This window comes from Narcine bancroftii, chromosome 5 (assembly GCF_036971445.1).
Source record: "Narcine bancroftii isolate sNarBan1 chromosome 5, sNarBan1.hap1, whole genome shotgun sequence".
NCBI lineage: Eukaryota > Metazoa > Chordata > Chondrichthyes > Torpediniformes > Narcinidae > Narcine > Narcine bancroftii.
Genome location: NC_091473.1, coordinates 65,691,797 through 65,718,296, shown reverse-complemented (window position 1 = coordinate 65,718,296; position 26,500 = coordinate 65,691,797). Strand labels below are relative to the sequence as shown.

Genomic DNA, 26,500 nt, shown 5'->3' with positions numbered 1-26,500 from the left:
TGGTAGGGTAGGGTGGTTCCCTGCACCCTCTCCCCCCATTGTTACACACCACCCCTGCGCTCTGATCCTCAGGCTCCGGGCATAAGCAGGGCTGGTAATAAGAGAGATTGTGGCTGCGAGTCAGGCCTTCAAGCCAGAGCCTCAGCCGGAATCACCCCCCCCCCCCATAATTTTACAGCAGACGCGGTAAACATAGAGCAGGATGGCACATGACTCCCGAGATTGCGGAGCCTGTCGCCATCCCCGCCAACAGTGGAGGCACCTACTCCAGCATAGCGGTACTCTCCTTGCTCCAGGCCCGAGCTGTTGAGGGGTAACAGACAGTCTCCATGGCTATGGTGTTTATTCTCAAGGCAACAGTTGCTACTGATCTCTATTCGTGTAGTCGGCTGCATGATGTTAACACTCTTGCACCCCCCCCCCGTCTACTTTCATTGGCCGAATGTCATGCCCTCCTTTGCAAATGCCAGCGCTTCATTGGCCTGTCAGACGATCAATCAAATCATGGATGGCCCCCTAGGCTTCATCCGTCACTGTTGTGGAGGGCACTGTTTCTCCACATCTCACACCCTCTGTCCTAATACCTCTGCAACCCCCCCCCCCCCCCCCGCTTCTTCTCTTCTATAATGTTACCTTTTTTATCTGTCATGATAAAGAATACAGATCTGAAACATTGACTGATCAGTTCTGCCCATGGAGGCCATGTGACCTACAGTTCCTCCAGGGATTCTTTGTCTGATCATTATTCAAAGAGCCCATCTGTGATAGAACCAGCCTCACACCAACAGATATCACGATCATTCATTCCCTCCGCCAGTGGAGAAGCTCACATCAGGAACTGAATGTACCAGAATAATGAGCCGTTGAGAGCCAAGCTATGAAGGGAAGCAAATTATGATTTAATCAAGTTTTTGAAAAGGTCACCAAGGAAAACAAGGACCACAGACAGAAATGGGCCCTTCAGGCCGTGCTGAACTATTCTGCTGAGTCATTTGACCTGCACCTGGACCATTGCCATGAAAGTGCCTCTCTTTGCCCAAGAAATCATCAACATTCACCACAGCGTTGCTAAGGGCTGGAGATGGCAGACTGTGGTACAATTGAGGAACACTGGTGGGCCATCTGGTGTTTTCTAAAATGAGCTGAATGTTTTTATGATGCACAAAGATAAAATCAAAGGCGAAGAACATCAAATTGGAGTGCAAACACCTCACGATCCAATTTGCGACAAAACCATCTCAGGTGTAAACAGGAGAGGCTGGAGAACTGAAACCACGCTGAGTGCTGGAAGAACTCAGGGCAGGCAGCATCGTGGAAGGCAATAGATGGTCAACACTCTGGGTCAAAAACCCTTCAGGAACAGCAAGAAAAGGGAAGCTATCCGAATACAGGGGTGAGAGGACGGGAGAGGAACACAGGTTGGCATGTGAGGTGGATACAAGTGAGAGGGGAATCTTCCTCCCATCACATTCTAGCTTCTATTTTTTCCACTTCTTCCCACCTGCCAACCTGTGCTCTACCCACTCCCCACCCTTTTATTCTGACATCTTGGGTTTGGTCCATAATTTTGATTGTTTGTAGCTGTTCATGGATGCTACCTGACCTGCTGAGTTCAAGGGGATGATGGATGTTTTTTTCCTTTACTTGAGACATTCAACCAGCTCAATGACACGTCTTAGGAAGCTACCTCAATGATACAGCTGGGCTTCAGTCTCAATAGTTTTTAAAATAGTGAACCAGTTCTTTTTTTGTTCATGCACCAATCCATGGTTTGTCTGCACACAGATGGGACACATTAATTCCCACACAAAAGACAGATGGAAATCCATTTTAAACATTTATCATGTTACATTTTATACTTCATGTATAAATCACAATCTTCAAAAATACTTCTGTAAAAATCCATTTGAAGCAACTTTTTTGTGAAAAGCCTTTAAGTGTAAAAGTTAAAAAATAGCATTTCATTCACTAGTTCATCTAATATGAATAAGCAATTTTTTAGTACATATACATTTAAAAGACAGTAAAAGATACAATGTCATACAAAGTTAGCTTATTTACATTATTCATCTGGCTTGTGATTCACAGGCCCATTGGTTCTGTAGTTTCACTGTAGTTGAGTGTGTGTTGCACACACAGATATTGTCATGTGATTGTCTGTATGAAGTGCACCATCTACAGCACCCAGACATCAACATATCTAGCTTGCTTTTGGAAAAGGGCAGGAAATAGAGGCTTGGAGCATTATTGAACATTGGAGCACAAGCCCTTCAGCCCACAATATTGAGCCGACCCATGTAAACCACAATCTAACCCTTCCCTACCTCACACCCATAACCCTCTATTTTTCTTACACTCAACTGCTTATCCAAGAGTCTTTTGAAATTATTTCAGACTGTTTGAGGGAAGGAAATGTTGTGCTGAAGGGTGGACATTTGAGCAAGTTAGAGATGCACTGGACAAAAAATAGATTATGTGCTGTGACTATAAACACATGAACTTGAATAAGAATGAAAATTATTACACAGTGAAATATTTCTGCTTTGTGTGTTGTCTTTTTGTAAACATCTGCCTAATCTTGCAGAAATATCTTTTGGGAAGACAATTGTAAAATCAAGACCTTGCATTGTAATCAAGACATTTGATATTGTAAAATCAATATCAAAATCAACATGAATCCTTTGATTGGATATCCTTGTTTTCTCATTAGACTTCTGAAAGATTGTTCAGATTGAAGAGCTCACGGATTTAAAGTGCAACATTCCATTCAGGGGTAAAACATTTGTACGAAAATATAATCAGAGGGCTGGAGAGTCTGAATGATCTTAAATAGACTTCATTTATATTTTATAATTTAATTGGGCATAGTGTACTCAAAACAATTGTATAAGGTTGGTTTAGTGTGGTATCACCATCCATTTACTTGATAGAATATAACTACTATGTTAAAGTTTCTGCAAACTGTATTCATTTCTCAATATGGGTTTTGTTAAGTTTGCAAAAATTAAGTGAAAGATGCTAATAGACTTGATTCACTTGTGGAAAATGCTATTAAGCTTTTAAGTTTTAAATGTAAAAAATCACAAACTGAAACAATCTGCTTTCATCTAGTGTCATATTTTTGGTTTCCAACATCTTTTGTTGCCAGAGTAGAGGTGACCTTTGGCGTTTGCATTGGCCACTGTTATTCACAAACTTCCAGCTAAATTGGGCCCAAAACAGTCAATGCATCAACAGCTATGTATTACTGTTTAAATGGGGGAGTGGTGGGTGGCTTGTGGTGAGAGAGGGTGACGATAAAAAACTGTCAATCATGTAAATCATAAACCAGGTTGATTAGCTAAAAATAGAATAGTCTATTAGTGCTAAAATGTTTAATGAATGGAATTGCAAAGTTACTCTGCTTCCTTTCATCTTATTCAGCCAATCCTTTCACGACCTGGTTCGGGTGCTGCGTTTGGTAGGAAAGTCCTAATTTACAGAGACCTACTTTTACTCTTTGCTTATCCACTGTAAACACCCTTTGATTGGTCACAAACATTTCACAATAGGTGAAACATACCTGACAGAAATGCTTCTCTTCCTTTCAATGGATTTTCTTTGCCTAAATTTCAATGGTTTCTTCCACACACATTCACAGAAAATACAGAACCCTAACTTTTTCTCAAAAATTAATATACATCTGTAGAGATAAATCATGAAATAAATCAGAAATCCCAGGGTACAGCTGGATAAAGCTTAACCTCTGAACATCTTGCACAGTAGTAGGACAAACCCATGAAACAAAATTTGACCTTAAATCTCATCATAAACAAATAATCCAAGTACCTAGGAATCTAACAGCTTTTAGAATTTTCCCTTGTGTTTCACAAGCACAGTGAAAAGTAGTAACTTGCTTTTTGTGGGGCCTTTCAATTTAACACTGTTGCTTCATCTTAGTATAAAATACATAATTTTGAAAAAAAAAGAGTTAGAAGTGCTTGAAACGTACAACGAACATTGTTCGGACCCAGAGACTGGCAAGATTTGTTCAACAGAGCTTCAGGAAGGGAAGGTGACAGATACCTAAACTGAGTCAACGTTACCGAAGATTCAGCTCCAGACAGAGTGTGGAGCAGAATGAATATTCTGGGCTGTGCCCTTCTGGAATCCGTGGCTTTGCTCCAACATCTGACCAATGGTTTAGCATGTTCATGCAGTTCTGGAGCAAGTGCAACATCAGGCTGGGTACCTGTTGTGCCTCCTGGCCTGGCCAGAGATCGACGTGGCAAAATGTCAGCAGCTGCAGAAATTATTCTGCCAGGACCCAGTCTGACAAATCGAGCAAAGAGGCAATTTCCTTGTGCAGACTTGATGGTCAACCCATTATCCCCAAAAAAGTCTCAGTCATTGATTTTTATATTATGGACCCAGTGGATTGATCGCTGATAACATAATTTCTCTCTGTAGCAGTGGAAAATGGTTCAATCCTGTACACCCATTTATCATTTCACCGAAGATTTGAACCTGATAAATTCACTCCCTGCAACATTTTGAGAGATGCAAGAATCTAGATTGTATAATAGTCACATTAAAAGGAATTAACCACCCCAAATATTCTACTCTTTGAAGGGCTCTCAGCTGGAGATTGACAGGTCTGAATCCCATACTCATTCTTAGCACTGTGTGGTTTATTGGTTGGTTTGGTGTTGTATCACAAACTATTCAACTGATAAAATATAACTTCTATTAAAATTGCTGCAAACTGAATTCATTTCTCAATATGGGTTTTGTTATGCTTGCAAAAATTAAGTAAAAGATGCTGATTTAGACTTACTTCACAGATGGAAAGTGCTATTAAACTAAAAAAAATTAAATGTAAAAGTCCCAAACTGTCACATTGCCCCACCATACTTCAGAAACAACCTGCTTTCAACTAGTGTCATATTCTTGCAGATGACTGTCTGGAAAACACAACACTCAGATCAGGATATCTTCAAAGCCACTGCACAAGGCTGTCCACTCAATATATTGAAGAACACTTATTTCACCATGATTTCTTATCCATATCTTCTTGTTTGCAAATTACTGCACAATCAGAGACAGCTGAAGACATATTCATGGTGGAAGAGGTCTTTTAAATAAAATATATTTTCTGAGGAAGTGTTCCCGTGACCAAAACCCAGCAGATATCAGAAGAAACAACATCATCTTTTAAATGTGCTTCTTCAAATGAAGCCAAGAATCTGTTTGGTGAATCTGTGTGAACAATTCATTGGAAATGTTCTACTTCAGAAGATTTACAAGACAAAGGAATAATTAAAAACAAAAATATGTATCTGATTTTAAAAATTAATATAAAAGTACAATAACTTCACTTAGCTATCCCACTTGCCCCATCCTTTTGCTAATGACGTTGCTGTCTAAAGAAGGTATTGGTACTAACTCAGGTGAAAGCACTACATTCAGAATGGAAGTACCACAGACAAGCAGCCACTAGCAATAGAAGGGGTTCTGAACTACAGAATTACAACATCTACCCTCTCGCTTCCCACCCGTAGTCCCAAATCAAAAAACTGTGGCACAATTGCATTTCCTACAGTGACTTAATTTCCAAGATGGGTGAGCAAGACCCAACGTGTAATATTGCAGTCACAATTGGCCTCTGCTTGAAGCATCTGAGAAGGGCACCATTGGCAGTGATGCCACTGTATTGACTTGGCTATGCTGCTGGAAATAAAACTTGAGCCACACAGACATCCCAGGCAGTGACAGTGATTAAAATAAATAACCCCCCCACCAAAGCACAACACCATGATGTCAGGTCTCTAAGGTCCAAGGGAGCAGATCTTGGACCAAACAGGAACCGTTTCTCCATTTCAGTCCTATGCTCCCTAACAAGAGTGAAGGCAAAGGTCCTGGCAGAAGTTCAAAGAATTGTTCTTTCATTTGAGGCAGTCAGGAGTCTCTTCATACTTTTGGTCCATTGGGCTCAGGCAAACACTTGCATATTGCTCCTTTGCTGCTCAGGCACATGGGAGACCTGTGGCCGTTGGCCAATCGGGGCTGGACTTGGCGTGATGTCGGACCAATCAGATGTGGAACGTGGGGAGGAGCTGGACCACTGGTCAGGGGACTCGGGAGAAGGCGTCAGGTACGGATGCTCACTTTGGAGGTGGACGCTGTGGTTTGGGGTATTGTCTGTCGCCGAGACGTAGCTGTGCTGAGATGGAGGGGTGGGGTACTTGTCAATCTGCACTGAAGCTGGCAGCTTGTGGTAGGCTGGCAGGGTGGCCTGCGGTACCGGACATTCCTGGCTTACGGAGAGCATGGGGTTGCTCATTTGGCTGTTTGGTAGCCGTGCCATCTCAGACATCTGTATGCTGACAGCGGGCACTGGTGCTGGTGCCATGGAGCTGCAGTAAGGCTGCCCCTGTGGCTGTGTCGCTGGTGCATTCTGCTGCACTGCTGGCTGCACAGTGCTGCTGTGGATGGACTGGTAGGCCAGCAGCGGAGGCAGCTGCTCCCTGACCATGGTCATGTGCATGGAAGGCAGCCCATTCAGTTGTCGGTTGTTGGGGTACGAGCTGGACACCTGGTGCAGGATACCCAGCAAAGGATTGTACTGGGAATGGCTGATCCCCATTTGATTCATCCAATCTGGCTGCACATTCATGTGTCCAACCCGGGCCAGGGACAGTCCCATGTTAGTGCTTTGCCCGGCAATAGAGGAGTGGGGCATGGAAGGGAGGACCTGACTCAGCACTGAGCTGGAGCCCACGTTCAGGCCTTTCAATTTGTTCATGTTGGAGAAGGACATTGCCATTTGGCTCTGCACTGCCATGGGAGGGTGCCGAGATGCTGCAGGCGATTGCTGGGGAAGCCCTGATGATGTTAGCAGAGGTGGAGATGTGGTGGACAAGTAGGTGTGTGGAGATTCCAATGATTCGACTGGTGATAGAGCCACTGAGCTCTCCACCAGGGTCTCTTTGCCACTGCCAATGGACCTTTTCCGCCGCCTGGCTTTTGCCTCCTTGCAGTCTTTGGCGTGGCCTGGTGCAAGGCTCTTTAAGCTAGGCTTCCGTGCTTTCTTGCCCGTAGGAGTTAGTTTGAGGCTCGAGCAGGAGCTGCTGGTTGGGCAGGTGGCGGGGGACACGGTGGGGCCCATCATGTGCCCAGCCATCCCCTGTGGACTTCGCACCAGATTGTATTCGTCCAGCAACTGCACAATGTCGTGATGCATTCGCTCCTGAGCGATGTCCCGAGGGAGTCTGTCCATGTGATCGGTGATGTCACGGTTGGAGAAGTGGTCCAGCAAAATTTTGGTGGCCTCAAAGCTGCCCTCCCGTGCAGCAAGAAATAAGGGTGTTTCCTCCTGCAGGCAGAACAAGAGTTCACAGATGAGATCGTCTAACTCAAACAAATAGAACACAATAATCCTTGTGCTCCATTCTGAATACTTCATTACAGGAAGAATGTAGTGCTTACAGGGTGAAGAGGGGATTTACCAGGATGTTGCTTGAATTGGAGAACATTTCTTATGGGTCAAGGTTGACGGAGGTAGGGTTTTTCTCTTTGGAGCAATGAAGAATGAGTGGTGACTTAATGGAGGAATACAAGATTATGAGGGCTGAGATGGAAAAGACAACCAGTGCCTTTTTCCTGGGATGACAATAGTAAATACTAGAGGACATCTGTTTCAGGTGAATGGAGGGAAGTTTCAGGGAGACGTCAGAGGTACAATTTTTACTCTGAGATTGGTAGGTGCCTAGAATGCTCTGCAGGGGGTGGTGGTGGAGGCTTTTTGATAGACTTTTTGATAGGCACATGGATGTAAGAACAATAGATGATAATAGGTGTGAGGTAACGAAGGATTAGATTGTTGTGGGGTAGGTTTACATAGGCCAGAACAACATTGTGGGCTGAAGGGCCTGCAGTGTGCTGTTATGCTCTATGTTCAAAATGAAATTTAAATTTTACCAGACGTCATATGTGAATGGGGCAGTATTTGTCATAATGATTCATTGGAGGGATATTTTGTCAGTGGGTCAAAATAAGGTCTTGAGCGAACCGGGAGACAGACCATCAGAATCAGGATTTATTGTCATGAACAAGTCATGAAATTTTGTGCTTTGAGTTCTGAATGAGGAATATAAGATTAATTTATTTGCTGATGATGTTTTATTATATTTGGTGGATCCGGATATTTCTTTACCTGTAATTCAAGAATGTTTAGAAATTTATGGCCAATTATCTGGTTACAAAGTAAATTGGGCTAAAAGTGAAATTTTACCAATTTGTAAAGGTGATTATTCAGTATATAAAAATATTGCAAATTTGAAGTGGATTACACAAATTAAATATTTAGGAATTAATGTTAATACGGAATTTCAAGAATTATATTCAATTAATTATTTTCCTTTAATAAAAAGGATTAAATTAGATTTGATTAGGTGGAGGGATCTACCTTTGGGTTTACTAGGGAGGATTAATACCATAAAAATGAATATTTTTCCTAGAATACAATATTTGTTTTGATCAATTCCTTATTTTTTAAAAAAAAGTTTTTTTAAGGATTTATATAAAGCGATTAGAGAATTCTTATGGAAGGGAAAATTTCCGAGAGTAGCAATGAGAAAATTGATGTGGGATTTTCAATTTGGAGGTTTAAGATTACTGAATTTTCAGCATTATTATAAAGCAGCTCAATTCAAATTTCTTAGTGCATTAATGAATATGGATGACCCACCTAGTTGGGTAAAGATGGAAATGGCGGTTATTTTAGAAATATTTTCTCATGAGTTTTTGTTTCGATGGAATAAAAATTTATTACGAACTTATGATGTGCCAATATTGAAACATATTAACTCTTCACTCTTTATTTTGGGGGGGGAGGGTTGGACTAATTTTAAGTTAGACTATTAATATTGTGTTACAATTAACGGGGGGGGGGGTTATTTTGTGTAGTTTTCTGATGTAATATTGTAATCATACCTTTTTAAATTTTTTTTTCTATTTCTCTTTAAATGTAATTCTTTATTGTATTCATGTTATAAAATTTTAAATAAAGTCTTCAAAAAAAAGAAATTTTGTGTTTTGCAGCAGCATCTTAGTGTAAACATTCATATTATAACCATCTTACAACATTACAATAAAAAATAAAATAATAATAACAATTATAGAGCACGAAAAGTAAGGCAGGGTCTGGTTCATTAATTATTCAAGAATCTAATGGCAGTGGGGAAGAAGCTGTCCTTGTTCCGCTGAGCGCTCATCTTTAAGCTCCTGTACCTTTTCCCTGATGGTAGCAGAGTGAAGAGGGCATGGCCTGGGTGGTAGGGTCTTTGAGGATAGAGGATGCTTTCTAAGATCTCATGGAGATGTCCTCAATGGAGTGAAGTCTGGTGACTGTGATGACACAGCCCAAGTTAACAACCATCTGAAGTTTATTCTGCCTGAGAGTTGGCACCTCCATATTAGGCAGTGATGCAACCAGTCAGAATGCTCTCCATGGTACACCTGTAGAAGTTTATGATAGTCTTTGGTGACCTCCTCAGACACCTCTATACAGCAGTATATACAAAGTATAGCTGCTGGTGAGCCTTCTTTGTGATTGCATCAATGTGGAGGCTCCAAGACAGATCCTCGGAGATGTTGAAGTTGAAGTTCTTGACCCTCTCCATGATTGAGCCCTTGATGAGGACAGGGTCATGTTCCCCTGACCTCCTCCTTAAGTCCATATCTCTTTGGTTCTGCTGACACTGAATGCGATTGTTGTCGTTACACCATTCAACGAGCTGATCTATCCCCCTCCTGTAAGCTTCCTCTTTGCCGTTTGTGATTCTGCTTACAATTGTGGTGTCATCGGCAAACTTGTAGATGGCATTGGAATTGTGCCTGGTCACACAGTCATGGGTGTATAATGAGTAGAGCAGTGGGCTAAGCACGCATCTTTGGGATGGGCCTGTGCTGATGATCAGTGAGGAGGAGACATTGAATGCATTCATACTGACTGTGGTCTTCCAATGAGTAAGTCAATGATCCAGTTACAGAGTGGGGAACAGAGGCCTCGAGTTTGCAGCTTCTTGTACAACACGGGAACAGGCCCTTTATCTCAGGTGGAGTTAACCAAAAAAAGTCTGCAAATGCTGGGGTCGAATGAAATATACCAAATGCTGAAGAAACTCAGCAGATCACGTAGCATCCATAGGATGTGAAGGGTTTCCAATGTTTTGGTCCTGCAACCTTAAATCGGGATTCTATTCCTGAGCCCTTTGTTGACTGTCTTTCACTTCCTATGGACCCCATGTGATTTGCAGTTTCTCCAGTGGTTTTGTGTATTGTCTTCATCCCATGAGTCTGTGTTCACATGGTTTGGCCCTCCTGCCCCCTCATCTGCACTGGCCCACCGTCCCCCCAGATGCAAAAAACATAGAGTCCCCCTCATCACCTACTACCCCACCAGCCTCCGGAATTTCCGACACAACAGGTTCCCACTACCAGATACATCTTCCCCTCTCTGCCTTCTGTAGGCACTTCTCCCTCCATGACTCCCTCATGCACTCATCCCCCTCCACCCCCCCCACCCCACCACCGGCCGCAGGAGTTGCAACATTTGTGCCCACATCTCCTCCCTCATCATAGACCACTGTCCCAAACAGGCCTTTTAAGTGGAGCAACACTTCACTTGTGTATCTGCAGGACTGATTTACAGCATCCGGTGCTCCCCTAGTGGCCTTCTCTACATTGGTGAGACTGGGCACAGACTGGGACATCACTTTGCTGAGCACCTTTGTTCCATCCACACCAGTGACAGAGACCTCCCAGCAGCCAACCATTTCAGTTCTGTGTCACCCTCCCATCTCACATGTCTATCTATGGCCTCATGGACTATCCCACCAAGACCACCTAAAAATTGGAGGTATTTTTACATCAACCATGGTGTCTACAGATTTTTATGTTTTACTTCAAACTACAACTCTACTGCTTACACTTGACAAATATCTCTCCATCCCCTTCATATTCATGTGTCTATCTTGAAGCCTCTTATATGCCACTATTGTATCTGCTTTCAGCCTTTTTCAGGCACCCATCACTCTCTGTAAAAAATATTTACCCCTCACATCTCTCTTAAATTTCCTCCTCCTCACCTTAAACTCGTGTTCTCAAGGGTGTGACATTTTTACCCTGGGAGAAAGATTCTGAATGTCCACTGTATCAATGCCTCTCATACTTTTATAAACTTCTACCTGGTCTCCCCTCTGTCTCTGATGCTCCAGAGAAAACAACCCAAGTTTGTCCAACCTCTCTCCATAGCTTATTTGCACCTCACCAGGCAACATCCTGGTAAACCTCTTCTGTCCCCTTTCCAAAGCCTCCATGTTCTTCTGGTACTGGGGAGACCAGAATCACATGCAGTTTTCCAAGTGTGGCCTGAACAAAGTTTTATAGGTGCAATATGACTTCCTCATTTTAGTACTCAAAAAAGATCTACTGTGTGACGGTCTTCAACTGAAAATACCTGTATTATTGGTGTTATCGAAACCACGGTGAAAGTTGTTATAACGGAGCTTAAGAATGGAGCAGACAAAAAAATACACCAATTCCTCTACTTCCTGAGAAGACAAAGGAAGTTCAGCATGTCCCTCAATAACTTCTGCAGGGGCACCATCAAAAGCAGACTCGCTGGAGACAAAATAAAAGGGGGATAGGTGGAGGAGTGAGGTGAGGCATGGGAGGGTGAGGATGGAGATAGGTGGTGGACGAACACATTGGAAACCTCCAGAGCTGCAGTAGAGAAGTGTGTGGTCTACACCAGCCATTCTCAAAGGGAGCCACAGCACATTTAGTGGGGGGTGGGGGGGGGTGGTCACGTGGACTGAAATCATGAAATATTTTTATGTTTTTTATGAAGTGGTTAGGAAAGAAGTAAGGAATAAACCAACTAAATGTGACTTCTTTACAGGGAGGGAGGCCCATAAACTCTGAGCAGAGACATGGGTGGGGGGGGTGGGGGGGGCATAGCCAACAAAAGGTTGAGAATGGCTGATCTACAATCTCACTGGGAGGTGAGTTTGAAAGGAAATGTGATTACCTTGTTGTCCTGCATGTCCTTGTTGGCTCCATTCTTCAGCAGGGCCCGGGTTGCATCCACATTATTCACAGCTGCTGCCCAGTGAAGAGCTGATTTACCTGACAGGTCAACATAAGAGTGTTAAACCTCATGTTTCATCTTGAGAATGGCATCAAATTTCAACTAATTCTGAGCTCACAGTGTGCAGATACATAATTCACCTGGATTAAGATACATGCCATCATGTCCTACTCCACTCTCACCACGAAAATTTTTTATTGTGCATTCTTTCGCTCCAGTTGCATCTCACACATTTTCTATATTTTCAATGGCACTACTAATGCATTACTAAGGCTTATGCTCCTTCTGCAATACACATCACTTATTCAAGTTGGGGGAAAAGAGAGTTTAGATGCAAGAAAGTTTGATAAATGTTCTTTCATCCCAGGTGTAGACATGGAGCTTTATAGTACCAGAGTGGATTACAAGGGGAAAAAAGCCTCATCTAACAAAGGAGAAAAAAAGAACTTCAATTTAACAACTGATTCACATGGAGAGAGACAGGTCACCTTTCTCCACCTCACCATACCAAAGAATTATCTAATTCAGGGGTGTCCAAATTTGCTTAATGCAAGAGCCACATATGATAAACTTCAGATGTTTGAGAGATGCAAGACATGAAAAAATAATACATACATATTTTTATGAAGAAATATATGGGTCAGCACAGCATTGAGGGCTGAAGAGCTTGTATTGTGCTATAGTGTTCTAAGTTCTATACACATTTTTACTCTTATATGCACATTCTGTTACCAAAATGTCATACAAATATTAAGAAATACATGTACTTAATTATAATTATTCTTGTACGTAGTTTTTAAGCTGGTCAGCCACAAACGAGCCTGCAGCTGACGTGGACTTTTTACCCCCTCCATAAATCTTCGTCCGCGAAGCCAAGCCAAAGAAGAAGAATAATAAAAAAAATACACCTACCATATGTACTTGTGTAATAGTCAAATTTTGTGGACCAATGTTAGGGTACAATTTAGGGGGTTGATTATTACACACATACTACTTTTGACCTTGGTAAGTACTTATGTCGTTGGTGACATCATGAGCTTGGATGTGCAGACAGGTGGCTGGGATCGGGTGGTAAGTCCATGTTCGGGCATCGAGAGCTATGGAGGTTGGACAGCTTGGACCAAAAATAATTGGGGGGGGGGGTGGAGGGAAGAGTCAACTTTTACACAGTATGTACAGTTTAAATATCAAATATTTTCAATCACAAGCCATGCTTACTAAAACCACCATTTTGTGAGCATCGGCTCATACAATTCCTGTCTCAGTCAGCATGTTTCTGTGAGCCACACATTATATGTCAAAGAGCCACATGTGGCTCGTGAGCAATGGTTTGGCTATTGTGACAGATTATAGATATGTTTTTAGGAGATTTGGGGGAATTTTTTTTTTAGTTTTGGTCATATACAAACACTTCAAAACAGATCTCATTTAAGATACTGGAGCTCTGCTCAAGCTAGACAGGTTGACTCCAAGAGCCTTTGCAAAAGTTTTGGGGAGTACCCAAGGGACTTCACTAATGGATTGTTGTTTTGAAAAGCAACAGATGAAAGAACTTGGAGGAGTAGGTTCAGAGCCGCAGGCTGTCTGGGAGTGCTGTTTGCTGTTTTAAGAGGGTAATGTGGTTTTTTGCAAGCAGAGATGGAGTCAAAGAGGCATTTCTCTGAGAGAGAGGAAGAAGGAGATCAGTTATGCAGTTTTACAGTCAGCAGCAGCAGCTGGGACTGGAATAGGACAAGCTGGCAAGCTTGTGGAAAAATCCCATTTGTAAGACAAGTTGTGAGTGCTTAGTTCAGCCTGGTAAAAGCCCTGGTGGTTCCTACAAGAGGAAAGGACTGGCTGCCTAATGTTTCACTTGAAATAAGAGCAACAAAAAGGCAACAGATGGTGACCTGAAAGAAAGAGATTATCATCTGGAAAACCCTGATGGGGCAAGTTTCTTTGGCAAGACACTGAAGTGGCTGGTTACAAGGAATCAGTTGTGGGAGACAAGTGAACAACAAGTCTCTCTCTGAAAACCGACAAGAATCTTCCTGAGCTGTAACCATTTACCTTTCAAGCACCAAAGCCTGGTGAACTTCATAAATGTTAAATTCTGTGCACAGTATAAGAATTGCCTGCAACCAATAAACTTGGAGGAATGAGAAGTGAGATTGGACTGTGAATCAAAGTAACTTTTCTGAACTTATACACATATTACATACACATGCACTTAAGTTAGGTTAGTTAAGTTAATAGAGATAAGGTAAAGTGTACTTCTGCTTTCAAGTTTAAAGATAATTAAAAGCAACTTTTGTTTAAATAACCATTTATCTTGGTGAATATCTATTGCTGTTGGGTTTTGGGGTCCTCTGGGCTCGTAACACTATGCCTGGTCTAATTGATGAAGTAAGCTGAGTGCTCAGGGCTATGAAGTACATCCATCAAGTCCAATGGAGGCTGCTCCATTCTGTCTTGAGCCTTGCTGATGGTGGGCTAGGCTTTGGAGTGTCAGATGAGTCACTCTGCAGAATACCCAGCCTCTGACCTCTTGTAGTCATGGTACTTAAGTGTCTGATTCAGTCATGACCACTTTGATGCATATTCCCCACCATTCCAGATGGAGATTGCATGGTTACAATTCTGTTCAAAGCCAAAGCTTAGACTCTCCTTTGCTGGAAATGGCTTTTTCTGTATCTTACGTGGCATAAAAGGCATATATAAGATAAGGATTCATAGAGTTGGTTGGTTTGTCTGAGTATGGATAGAGGATTGGTTAACCAATAGAAAGCAGAGAGTTGGGGTAAAGAGGTGTTTTTCTGGTTGGCAATCAGTGGTGAGCAGGGTTACATCAGGGATCTGGAAGAGTTGGCAGAGTGTAGTTTTCAGATGACACTAAATTGAGTGGAAAACCAAACTGTGCAGAGGATATGGTAAGACTGCAGAGAGATATAGATAGGTTAAGTGAGAGGGAAAAGGTCTGGCAGATGGAGTATAATGTTGGTAACTGTGATGTTATAAACTATGAAAGGAAAAATAGAGGATCAGATTATTATTTAAATAGCAATCAACTGCAGCCTGCTGCCATGCAGAAGGACTAGGGAGTGCTTGTGCACGAATGGCAAAAGGTTGGTTTGCAAAGGCTGCAGATTATCAGGTTGGCAAATGAAATGTTGGTCTTCATTGCTAGAGGGATTGAATTTAGGAGCAAGGAGGTTATGCCGCAACTGTACAAGGTCCTGGTGAAGCTGCATCCAGAGTACTGTGTGCAGTTCTGGTTTCCTTATTTGAGGTTGATTCCAGAGATGAGGGTGTTAGCCTATGGGGAGAGATTGAGTTGTCTGGGATTGTACTTGCTGGAATTTAGAAGAATGAGAGGGAATCTTATAGAAAAACATAAAATAATGAAAGGCATAGATAAGATATAGTAAGTAAGTTGTTCATACTGGTGGGGGACAGTAGAACTGGCCTCAAGATTTTGGGTGGTAGATTTAGGACAGAGATAAGGAGCAAATGCTTTTCGCAGAGGGTGGCAAATCTATGGAATTCACTGCTCATTGAAGCAGTGGAGGCTACCTCAGTAAAAATATTTAAGACAAGGCTGGATAGATTTTTTTTACAAAGTAGGGGAATTAAGGGATATGGGGAAATGGCAGGTGGGTGGAGATGAGCCAATCATTAGCTCAGCTATGATCTCATTGAATGGCAGAGCAGACTCGATGGGCCATATGGCCTACTGCTACTTATTCTCAGCCCACGACTGCATAATGTTCAGGCCTTGTTACTTGTGAGCAAAGAGAAGTTCGTTGTTAGAGGAGATACGACTGGAGTTGAACACGTTGCAATTCTCAATGAACATTCATGTTTTTGGCAATGGCAAAAGGGAATGTCATTGGAAGAGGCAACTAAAAATGGCTTAGAGCATAAATTGTCAAGGGTCTGCTGGACATACGTAGTGGAAAGAGAGTTAACCGGCTGCATCACAGCCACCAATACCTCTGAGCGGAAAGCCCTGCAAAGGATGGTGGACATGGCCCAGTATATCACAAGCAAATTCTCCCCACCATTGAAAAAATCTACAGGGCACCCTGCCATCGGAGAGCAGCAGCAATCATCAAGGGTCCACACCACCCAGGACAGCTTTGTTCGCTGCTGCCATCAGGAAAGAGGTATAGGTGCCACAGGACTCATTTCACCAGGTTCAAGAACAGTTGCTACCCTGCCACTATCAGACTCCCACTAAACAACAAATTCAAACAAATGACTTTCAAAGATCACTTAAGATCTCTTATTTTGTACATTATTATGAATATGAATTTTTATTCATATTGTAGTTTGTTTACAATTCTCTCTTTTGCATACATCTTTTTATTGAGAACAACGTAGTTACCGATAAGTAAAAATTATGCCTGGCCCGCAGGTAAAAGAATCTCAAGGAAGTATGTGATGTAATGGATGAACGCTGGCAATAGATCTGAACTTTGAACTTTGATTCATCATTGACAACCAACATTCCCAACGACTCCAAGAGGATCTGTTGAGTCAGATCAAAGATGGTGGACCAAGATGCTGAATCTGAAGCAGTAAATTGCTGGAGGGACTCAGCAGACCAAGTAGAGCAGCATCAGCGGGAGAAAAAGAACAGTCGACGATACGGGTTGAACCCTTCTCTCAAGATTAGAGGAGATCAGACTTCTTCAAAGTCAGCATGTCTTGAAAAGACATGGAGAGGTAAAAGGCTGTAGATGCTGGAATCTGGAGCAAAAAGCAGCCTGAAGGACCGGCAGGTTGTGCTGAGGTGCAGCAACCCTTAGTTTCTTGCTTCTGCTAAAAATTTACACTGCATGTTCTGAAGTGTCGGCCTCCTTTGTGCTCAGGTCTCTGGAGAGGGGTCTTCAATCAACACCTTGAGTCTGAGGCAAGATCGTCACCGCATGACACCTCATCCAAACACTATGGGTTCAAAGACTTGTGACTATAATGCAGGCTGATGCCACAAAGCCGTCTTCCACATTCATCTGAGGTCCTGAAATGCATCTGAAGCAGGAGTATAGAATTCTCCCCAGCTATCTGACTCAATGTTTGTTGCCCTGTGCATATCATCAACAATTACCTGACGATTTACCTTATCAGTGTGCACCAAATGGCTGGTGTGTGAAGTGAGTGAATCTCATGAACTGCTTGATGAAGGGCTCAGGTCTGAAGTGTTGATTGCCTTTTTACCTGTGGATGCTGTATGATCTGCTAAGTTCCTCCAGAGTGTTTGTGTAAAAACCAATATAATCCAAGAAAAGTCCATTTTTAGTCACATATCTGGAAAATCCCCGCAAAATGCCACTATTTCTGATATTTTGCCTAGGTCTGACACATAAAGCTGGAGAGACAGCAGTGATAGGTGTCTGTAAGACAGTTTTCCCTTTTCTCATCCACCCTGGATACAGCCCAGTCTAGTGCTACTGCACATCGTCTCTCTAGCCACTGAAATTTAGACCAAAGGAACTCTTTGGGAATTGTCCTATAGCACTTACTGTCTCATACTTCCTTCCAACGGAAAGAGGCCCTTTTGACCTTTTGAGTCTTGACTGTCATGTGAAGCTAGCCTATTAGCCCATTCCCTTGACTTTCTCCAGCACCTGTGTGTTGTCATGAACTGTGTGCTGAAGTGTAATGTTGTTTGGCACCTGCAGAGCTTGTGGAAGCTGCTGCCTCAGGCATTACACTACGTCTCATATTTCTCTTACCATGATCATCCACAGCGTTAACATCGGCATGGCAATTAATCAGCTCGACTACCATGCCCTCAATTGCAAGCCGTGCAGCCAAGATCAGAGGAGTGGTGCCATCATTCATTCGACAATCTAGGTCAGTGGCTCTGTTTCGAATGAGGATCTAGATCAGGAGAGAGAAAGTGCATCACTTCAATAAGGTCAAGTACCATTCCCTCAGTCCGGTCCCACAAATATCTCAATCCATCCCAATCATCCCAATTCTCACTGTTAGACCACAAACTGGAACAGTGATCAAGTGGGATACTCACAACTAATGTGGTAAATGAACAGTAAATCTCATCAGTTTTCCCTGAACATCATCAGAAAAAAGAGTCCCTCTTCTGAGCAGCAGTTGAACTGTGCTTATTTCATCCAGTCACCATCACATCAACTTCCCGGCTAAGAGCCAATCTTTACGCACCTGAAACACCCCTTGAGCGTCAGCTGCCACAGCTGCATGGAGAGGCGACCGACCCATGCTGTCCTGGGCATTTGCATCTGCGCCTGCGTCGAGGAGGCACTTGGCCGCATCTGCACGGGCATAGCGCGCTGCCAGGTGGAGTGATGTTTCCCCTGTCCGGTCAGTCTGGGAGTGGAGGCTGGCACCCTGATAGATGAGGTCAGTGATAATGTTGGCTGATGAGTCCTCAGTATCTTCCTCCGGCTCGATTCCCGGGTCCATCCCACCACCTCGCAGCGAGGCCAACATCAGAGGAGTAAAACCATCTGGGACCAAAGAAGCAAATGATATGATGGACATCCAAAATAAGATAACCACAATACAAAGACACTTTGATGGTCATTTAGTCCAACTGGTCTGTCAGAGTGTATGCTCCTCATGAGCCTACCTGTCAACCTCATCCAAAATTAACTGAAGTTCCTCAATTCACCACATTAGCTAGAGGAATGCTACATTAAGCCCCACATTTAAAGGATGCCTGTGGACAGAATTTATAAGCAAAGTTAAACATGGCATGTAGATGTTGGGGTTGAGTGCATTGCATAAATTTGTTGGAGAAACTCAGCATGCCATGCAACATCCATTGGAAGTAAAGGGTAACCAACGTTTTGGCCTGGGCCCTTCGTTAGGTTTGATACACATAAGCAAATACCTGATTTCTGTGGCTTCTAGCTTTTGTCTCTTCCATAAATAGAATAATAGTCTTAGATCTCTGTATCATTATTGCTATTTCAATGTAACATCTTTTTTAATGTCTGTATCCTTTTTGTTCTATAACCCTTGCCGAATCTGTGTTGCATCCATTCTATGACCAGGAAATACACACAGTACTTTGGTTGCAACTCCTCTCTGAGTTCTCTTGGAAATAAATGCCATTTTCTACCCTATAAAGATTAACAGTTTATTTCCAGATATCGTACGGTGGTAATTACAAACAGAACACATTGGGAAAACTCAAAAGGCTGAGGAAAAATCAGGCTGATGATTTGATTGCTTGCTCCCAGTTGTTGGAACCTATTTGGGGCATTGCTCATTCACCACCATTGTGTGGCTGAGTTTGGCCAAAGTGCCCATTCCCTGCTATCTGGCTACATGTCCACTTGTAATTACCGATTTGAAATATTTAAATATAAACATAAATCTTGGAGCACTACCATTGGCTGGGCAAGGGTTTGGGTTTGGGTTTGGTTACGCTGAGAAGCATTTCCATCCATACCTGGGCCTCTCACATTCACATCCATGCAATTGGCATCCTGTTCTCCTTGTGGTGGTGTCAGGGCTAGGGATGGTGTTAAACGGATGTCCGCTGCGACCAGATGCTGCTGTGTCCATGGCCGGTGGTCAACTTGGTCTTTATTCTCTGAGAGTAGGGCCTGGTCCTCAGTCTGTGACAAATAGAGAGAGACTGCTGGCAACACTCAATCAGACTCTTGTGTATGACTAGGGTTAGGAGATACTGAAGTTACAGAGAACTGCACATGAAGGGAAGCCGTCAGAAATTACTTAGATCTGACGAGGGAAAAGAAATGGAAGGTAATGGAAAATTATGCTGAAGAAATTCAATAAGAAATGGTGGGAGGAAATTCATGTCTGGCATGCCCAGTGGTGCAATCATTGGGCCAAATGTTCAGTAACGGTGTTGTAAATTTCACTGAAGTGGCAAACCTGAAACTCACTTGACCAAGGGGTGAGAGTGCTGAAGAGGGGAAAGCAAAGAAACAGAACACTTCACTTAGCAACCTCAATCCTTTTCTTCTGAAGCAAGAGAGTTTGCAACCAGGAATCTCTTACACAGTGCAAGGTTGAGGGTAGATGGGAGGGGCGGGGGTAGGGTCCGGGGTGGGGACACTGCACAATCCAGATTAAAAATAAAGCAATGACAATTGTACAACAGACAAGGCCATTTGTGATTAATTGAAGACAGCCCAATCATATGTGGGTGTGTCTATGGCCCCTCCACACATATTAATTTTGGATCATTACTCAGACAAACTTTCCCACCAGTCTGTGAAAACATTTGTACTGAGAACCCAAGAACATGGATGGCCTTAATCTGGATGTCAAGATTCCACGAGCAGAAGTGGTCCACTTATAATTGTTCAGGCCTGCACCTGGCACTGTTGCACTATCTCTCCCATCTTCCAAGGTACCACAGCTCTCACATCACTGGGTCCCCAATTCGCTTTGGGTCGACCTGTTAACTTTGCAAACCCACCTTGGGTTTCTTTGCCTCTGGCCCTCCTCCTTCCAGCCACTGCTCATTCTGGTTGTCATCAACCTTGCTGACATCAGGCACTTGCCGTGATAGATTCCTAAGCAATAAACAAAACAAAACTTTTTGGATTAGTCTTGATATGATGATATTCACAAGAAAAAGGAACATAAGCAGGCATTCAGCCCATCAAGTCTGCTCTGCAATCCACCCTGAGCTAAATTATTTGTGGTGGGGTAGGTGGGTCAGTGTCCTTCTGGCATAGATTAGAAGAGTTGGCTTTATGATTGGGATTGTTGAGTCAAGCCCATCTCCAACCATATTCATGTTCTGCTCAAGCTAGTTCTGACTGGTGGTCTGCACAAGGAGGGAGAACACATTGTCCATTGTCAATAACCTGCAGACAGCCAAGACCAAAGGAATGTGAATAACTTGTTGCCAAGTGACTCACACTACACCCTAACAGCAGATGCTGTCAACCAACCTGCTGATATCCCATTATGGATTGAAAGCTGCGAGACCCACTGTCAATTCCTCCAGCAATTTTGTGTTTTTACTGCAATCATAGCATCTGCAGACTTTTGAGATTCACTCCATATGGATTGAGGTTTCTGCTTGCAAAATACTCAAATAAATATGCTAACTTGATTTAACAGAGACTATTTCAATTTAAGGATTATAACTCAGATCTGAATACAAACAGGACAAATCAGGCATTCAGTCAGGAACACAGCCAAGTACATTATAGCTAGTCTTACTCTTCAACTACATCATGGAGGATCTGCTCTTCATCTCCTTTCATTAGGTTCTGTCTCTTAGACATCTTATATGTTTCTTTAAACTTCTAATTTGCCTAAGCCCCAGTTTGATTGGAGGTGTGGTTGGAGGGATTGTGAGGGGAAAACCAAATGGGTGATAAACCTCAGTGATATTCAAAGGTCATGGGGAGTCCTTGAAAAGGTAAGTATTTCTGTCGATTTCACAACATTGTGCAGAGGCTGCAGTAAAACTGCAGAGAAATATAAATAGTTTGAGTGAGCAAGGGATCTGGCAGATGGAGTACAACATTGGTGAATGCGAGGTCATCCATTTAGAAGGAAAAATAGATGAGATTATTTAAATGGGACCTGGAAGTGTTTGTGCATGAATCACAAAAGGTTGGCTTGCAGGAGCAGTAGGTTATCAAGAAGACAAATGGGATGTTTAGGTTTAATGCTTGATGGAGGTTCTGCTGTGACTGTATAAGGTACTGGTGAAACCACACCTGGAGTACTGTGTGCAGTTCTGGTCTTACTGAGAAAGGATAAACTAGTTTTGGATGTGGTACAGAGGTTCCCCAGGTTGATTCCAGAAAAGGGAGTTAGCCTATGAGGAGAGATTGTTTAGTCGGGTCTATACTCACTGGTGTTAAGAAAAATGAGAGGGGAATCTTACAGAAAAATATAAAATTATGAAATAGATAAAATAGCAGTGAGGTTGCTTCCACTAGCAGGTGTGACTAAGATGATGGAAATTATGAAGGAGATGAGGAGGAACTGCTTCTTCCAGACAGCAGTGAATCTCGTCAAGTTTATTGTCATTTGATTGTACAAGTACATCCTGATGAAACACCAGTCCTCGGTGCAATACATACAGACATACAATTAGGTGTAACACAAATACAAACAATGAATGTGCAGGACAAGTATTTAATCTATACAAATAAACAAATACAGTTGGCATAGCAGTTAGGACCATACCTTTACAGCACCAGCGATCGGGACTGGACTGGGGTTTGAATACCGTGCTGTCTGTAAGGAGTTTGTATGTTCTCCCCATGTTTGCGTGGGTTTTCTCCAGGAGCTCTGGTTTCCTCCCACCATTCAAAACGTACTGGGGGGGTGGGGGTGTAGGTTAATTGGGTGTAAATTGGGCGACATGGTCTTATGGGCTGTAATGGCCTGTTTCTGTGCTCTATGTCTAAATTTAAAATTTTACATTTAAATAAATAAATATTGTTTTGTACAAATGCAAGTCTCGGATGGTTAGTGTGAGCATTTCCTTTGGCCGTTCAATATTCTCACTGCCCATAGGAAGTAGCTGTTCCTCAGCCTGGTGGTGCTGGCTCTGATCCTCCTGTATCCCTTCCCAAATGGGAGCATCTGAAAGATGCAATGTGCAGGGTGGAAGGGGTCCTCAATGATTTTGTGTCCTCTTTGGACAACGATTCCGGCAGATCACATTGATTGGGTGGGGTGTGGGGGGGGTGGGAGTGGGAAGGGAGACTCCAGTGATCCTCACTGCCACTCTTGTGGTTCTGTGGATTTGACCTCTGATCTATTTCACTGCAGCAACCGTACCACACTGGTGCAGCCAGCCAGGACTCTTGATAGAGCTCCTATAGAAGGTTAACGTAATGGTGGCCGGTAAGTGAATTCTCTGCCCAAGGAATCAGTAGAGGTTGCTTCACTGTATATATTTATGACACAGGTAGACTTTTGAATCTGTAGGAGTCAGAAACAGCATTCTGGGCTCCCAAAGTAGTCTCCACTCCATTGGGCAGGCTGGATGCAGAGTAGGAGTTTCTTTATTCGAGTACATTAGCTTTGTCCACTGTAATAGCAAGGACTTTTACTTCAACCATTTCACGGCAACCACTTCAATTCTACACATCATTCCCCTATTGCACTCCCAAATGGAGTCTACTGCAATATTCTGGCTTGGCACTCCAACCAGATGGCATTAACATCAAAGTCTCCAATTTCTGTTTCCCCTCTCCCCTGAGTCTCTCTCTTTCCCTTTCCCTCTCTCTCCTTTTCTCCAGCTCTCAACCCCCTCCTGTTCCTTCTCCAAAGAGGTACCCTCGGCCCTTTCCCCATCACTTCTCAGCTTCTTTCACTTCTACCCTCTTACCTGTATCCACCTATGACCTCTTACCTGTTAGCATATGATCCTCCCTCGTCCTTTCCTCCCTACCCTCTCCCTTCCTCCTCCCACCTTAATATTCAGACATTCAAGGAATTGCTCACATGAAACATCCGAGACTCTCATTTGTACAAAACACTATTTATTTATTGATTTTTATATAGTACTTTTGCCCTGCATATATATTATTTGTCTGTATGTGTGTTATGTCTGGTTGTATGCCTGCATGTTTTGCACTGAGGACCGACCGGAGATTGCTTGTACAATCAGATGTCAATAAACATGACTTGTTTTTGCTCAAAGCTGACAAAGGCCCCAGACCCAAAACATAGTTGGTTACTTTTACTTCCTATGGATGCTGCTTGACCTGCTGTGTTTCTCCCACATATATGTATATTGCAGAAAAAAGGTCACTGTTTTATTCTGAGAAATCAACCTTTTTTGTATCAAGACTTAATGATGCAACTTTCTCATGTACAGCCCTTTCCTCTGCTCCCTGCCCCACACACCTGCCTGGTTTCCAACCGCTGCCCTTCATGTACTCAGAAGGTGCATGAACACAGATAACACTCGAGGCCTGGCTGTTACCCTGTAAGGTGTGTTACTGCACTTTCCTTTCACACTCCTCTGCTCTTCTAAATCCGCTCCGGATCTGGGAAGTTGGAATTGCTGACAGAGACCATCTTGGAGAAAGAAGCAAGGTGGGGAAGAGGTCCAGTATCAGACATCAGGTAATACTTGCTTGCCAGATCAAGACCCCACCCACCCCACTCAAGGTCACACCCCCAGCTTTGCAGGCTGCCAATATTTTCCCCACTGTTTCAGAATATGCTTGGATTCATAAACATTTGAAAACCATTAAAATGAAAAACAATTACATTAACAAAAAACACCTAAAACTAAAATTAAACCAAGAGCCACTGTAAGTAATTTAAATAATATCTATTACTTCTACCCCTCAGCCCATGGTCACCATTCAAGTCAATAGGCTCAATGGAATATGAAATAATACAGCATGAGAAAAGGCCCTTCATAATGTCACATCACAACAGATCCATTCCCCACATTTGGACTGGTGATGGAACATTGCCAGGCAACAGGTTTATACACTAGAGATTCCTGAATTCATGGGCACTTGAAGGGTTAAGTTCCACCTTTTCCAAGCACATGGATGCCTTTCAGCCCACAATGTTGTTTAATTTTTCTGGACCCAACACTCATAAACTCTATTTTTCTTACACCCATTGGCGTAGTGGTTAGAGCAACACCTTTACAGCGCCAGCGATCAGGGTCTGGGTTCGAATCCTGAGCTGTGTATAAGGAGTTTATACATTCTACCCTTGACTGCGTGGGTTTTCCCTGGGGGCTCCAGTTTCCTTCCACTGTTCGAAACGTAACAGGTTGATTGGGTGTAAATTGGCTGGCATGGACTCGTGGGCCGAAATGGCCTGTTACCCTGTTATTATGTCTAAATAATACCCTGTTATTATGTCTAAATTTAAGTGTGCCTATCTATGTCCCTATTGCACCAGTCTCCACCATAACCCCCAGTAATGCATTCAAAGCACCCACCACTCTCTGAGTTAAAAAAAAATCACCTCTGATATCTCCCCTAAAATTTCCTCCACTCACCTTCAACTGATCTCCTCTGGTATTTGCTATTGTTGCCCCATGGAAAAAGTGCTAGCTGTCCATCCCATCTAAGCCCCTCATAATCTTCTACACTTCAGTTAAGACTCCTCTCATCCTTCATCGCTCCAAGGAGAAAAAAACCTTTTCAACCTACCTCAATAAGACATGTGACAGCACCTTCACAAATTCTTGCTGTGATCTATTGAAGCAAAGAAACCCTCCCGTGCCGCGTAAGTAGGTTCCCACACTGAACCCTGTTAATGAGATTACGGACACCTACTTCATTCCCACTGCATCCTGCCCCAAGGGTTCTCTGCGCTTCCGATTGCCAATTTTCTTCAGTGTGAAGCCCTCAGGGAACCAGAGTGGACCCAGCTTGTGTTTGCGTTTGGCTGCCACGACACCCAGGATGAGAATGAGGACGATGATCCCAAGTGCAACCATCAACAGGTACAGGAGATTGAGCTGTTCCTGTTGTCCCAAGTCATCACGTTTACCTGCGGGTTTGAGGGGGTGGAGGAAACAAACACCAGTTTGACCACACATTTGTTACTGAGAAGGACAATGAAAAAAATCTTTCTTTTGAGTTTTGGCTCCACACAATATGCAACTTGAAAGATTTCATTACAAAAATTCCCTCTTGGTATTTGATTTCATTGAATTCTTGGTCCTAAGAGAACCAGAGAACATACAGCATGGAAACAGGCCCTTTGGCCCATCTAGTAAATGGCAAACTATTATTCTGCCTTGTCCAATTGGCCTACACCTGGACCATAGTCCTCCTTACTCCTCCCATATACCTATCCAAATTTTTCTTCAATATCGAAATGGAGACCGCAATCACCACTCCAGTTGGGACTTATTCCACACTCCTACTGCCCTCTGCAGATAGAAGTCCCCCCCAAATGTTCTCCTTAAACATCTCACATTTCCAGGAAAATCTCTCACCTTTCCTTTCCAGCGACTAGGAGTTGAAGCGAGAGTGTGCAACAGCATGACAGTCTAAGAAGGTGAGAGGCATAAGCTGAGTGCCATTGTGTGAGTGTGCCAGAGTTGGAGTGGTGAGTTGTGGTGTTGGCTCAAAAGGCTTCAGCAAGAAGAGGTGAAGACTAAGTTCAGACTCAAATGAGATTTTATTATGATTTTATTCTTTGACCTTGTATTAGTGCAAAGGTAGAATAGTTGGAACAGGGTTAACAGAATGTTCATCTTGAGAGATGTGGTAACTCTGGGGGACTTCAACCATCCATCTCCCTGAAAGCTACATCTGCATGAAGTGCACTGAGTTGTAGCTCCCCTCAGACCGTGTTCAGGAACTGGAGCTGCAGCCCAAAGACCTTCAGCTTGTACAGGAGAATGAGTTTATCATCAGGAGCTACAGGGAGGTAGACACACCAAAGCTGCAGAAGGCATGT

The 26,500-nt window shown here is 43.1% G+C and overlaps 1 protein-coding gene across 3 annotated transcripts in view; it reads right to left on the bottom strand.

The window, feature by feature from the left end:
* Positions 1–1,824: 1,824 nt before the first annotated feature.
* Positions 1,825–26,500, bottom strand: part of LOC138763457 (neurogenic locus notch homolog protein 2-like) — a 241,228-nt gene continuing 216,552 nt past the window's right edge. For all 3 annotated transcript variants that reach the window (XM_069937636.1, XM_069937637.1, XM_069937638.1), the window contains 7 exons: positions 25,366–25,582; positions 20,553–20,649; positions 19,554–19,722; positions 18,299–18,603; positions 17,851–17,998; positions 12,074–12,171; positions 1,825–7,354 (listed from right to left, as the gene is read on the bottom strand). In XM_069937636.1, the coding sequence (XP_069793737.1) occupies positions 5,972–7,354; positions 12,074–12,171; positions 17,851–17,998; positions 18,299–18,603; positions 19,554–19,722; positions 20,553–20,649; positions 25,366–25,582 (2,417 nt within the window). In that variant the 3' untranslated portion in view covers positions 1,825–5,971. The remainder of the gene's footprint in view (positions 7,355–12,073; positions 12,172–17,850; positions 17,999–18,298; positions 18,604–19,553; positions 19,723–20,552; positions 20,650–25,365; positions 25,583–26,500) is intronic.